General features: G+C 58.5%; 1 protein-coding gene across 1 annotated transcript; it reads right to left on the bottom strand.

The window, feature by feature from the left end:
- Positions 1–1145: 1145 nt before the first annotated feature.
- On the bottom strand, positions 1146–1694 carry LOC128882410 (uncharacterized). The gene has a single exon (XM_054134009.1). The coding sequence runs from the start codon at positions 1692–1694 to the stop codon at positions 1146–1148; it is 549 nt and encodes a 182-aa protein (XP_053989984.1).
- Positions 1695–2037: the final 343 nt, after the last annotated feature.

Consider the following 2037-nt stretch of genomic DNA (forward strand, 5'->3'; position numbering starts at 1 on the left):
AAAACTGCCCCCGGAGCTAAAGGGGGAAGGGCAGAGGTAGGGGTGGTACCCCCAAGTGTAAGGGTTGGAACGTTGTTTCGTTGCATAGATCACATGTCCAATAGTCCACGGCATCAGGGCGACACAGTTTTGATGTCTTTTTCCCGCCCGAATGGCAATAAAATACGAAAATGTCGATTTTTTTAAAAAACTCGCTTCCAACTTCAAGCCCATCTGCAGGGTGAACGAGTAACCCCACGTCAACGCCTTTATTAACAGATCCTCAAAAAATCAGATTTTTTAAATCACGCTTTCGTTATCAAATCGGAGCAGTTTTGAAAGAGTAAAGCTTCCCACAGACTGCTCTGACGAGGCGTGGGCTCACGTCATAAGACGCGTGGTATGAAATTCTAACATAGGGTTTTGCGTGCCGATGTTCACATTACGCTGACGTGACGTGGGAAGACGTGGGCTAGCGGTACACGCTGTAATTAAAATTCTAATATAGGGTTTCGCGTGACGACGTTCACATTACTTTTTTTTTTTGTTTTACGTGAAGGAAATCTGATAACAGTCACCTGCCACTCGCCCGGGGGAGCGGGTGGAAGGTAGTGTGGAGTTATGCCCACTAAAACCTCCACGGAGACCTTCGGACGCTCTACCAACACTGGCGCCTGAGGAGGAGCCGCATAATCTATTATAGAACGCTGCCCCGGCTCCCCCTCGCCTAGGCCGGCCATCTGGTAGCTTATGGCCGGCCGCGTCCCGAGGGGGGAAGATTCTGTCCCCCCTTGTCACCTCCCAATCTGTGGTGCAGGGAGGCCGCGCCCCGCACTGCTACATCTCGCCAGCCGCATTTCTAGCATACCCAGAGCCCTCGTCCTGGGTATCGCGACCGCCAGGGGGATCGGCATTCAGCTTGCCGTCCCCCCTCCCCCTTCACCATTCATCCTCGGTAATCACCTGGCGGCTTGTCTACAACCATCCCCGCTAACATCATTAGTCCGGGGACCCGACGGCGCGACCTCTACCAGGGCGCCGCCGTACCCGGTTCCTTTGAGCGGGCGGCCTCCTTCTGCGAGATAACTTCTTCGCAGAAGGAGACCACCGCCTTCCAGTTCTCCTCGCTCTCCAGCATGGCCCCAACTACTGCTGGGAGCGAGAGGTCATGCCTGATTTGGCATGCTTGAAAAGGCGGGGCATTCCTCCAGCGTGTGCTGCGCCGAGTCTTCCTCCTCGCCACAGTGGTGGCAGGCTGCCGCCGCTTCCTTCCCTATGCGACACAGATAGACACCGAAGCAGCCATGCCCGGTGAATACCTGCGTCGCCCGGCAGGTGAGCCTACCATGCCGCCTCTCCCTCCACCTTTTGAGGTGTGGCAAGAGAGCCCCGGCGACGCGCTCGCCGGCGTGGGAGCTCAGCTCCAGACGCCAAGTCGCGAGCGCCAGTCGGATATGGCCAGGGCTGGCCTTCGAATTCCTCGACCGTCTCCATCTCTGGCTCCGGCGGAATCCTCCGAACAAGGCGGGTAGCCTGCAGTTCGAAGGTATTTCACCCGCCAGAGCTTGCACCGCCACGTAGGAGATGGTGCGGTATCCGCGGATGACCCTTATGGCCATCCGCCTCTCCAGCCGGCGCAGCAGCTGTTTAATGCGCCGGCTTGCCATCGCGTCCGAGGCCCATACTGGGGCCCCGTACAGCATCATAGACCGCATCACTCCCATATATAGGCGGCGTACACGATCCTCAGGTCCCCCGATATTGGGCAATAGGCGACCAAGCGCGGCCGCCGCCCTTTCCACACGGGGGACCAGATGGTCGAAGTGCGCCTCGAAACGCCAGTGGCTGCCGAGGACGGGGCCGAGGTACTTGATTCGGCTCTCGACCTCGACACAGGCTCCACCAACTCACGAACAGCCGCCACCGCCACCTCTGCACGGCGGATGGTACCCCCGAAAGTACTCCCGACGGCAACCACTAACGTGTCGTCTGCAAAGCAGACAAGACTGGCGCCGTCGGGAAGCGGGGCCCGCAGGACCGCATCGTAGTCGAGGTCCC

The sequence above is a fragment of the Hylaeus volcanicus genome, unplaced genomic scaffold (genome assembly GCF_026283585.1).
Source record: "Hylaeus volcanicus isolate JK05 unplaced genomic scaffold, UHH_iyHylVolc1.0_haploid 11611, whole genome shotgun sequence".
Classification (NCBI taxonomy): domain Eukaryota; kingdom Metazoa; phylum Arthropoda; class Insecta; order Hymenoptera; family Colletidae; genus Hylaeus; species Hylaeus volcanicus.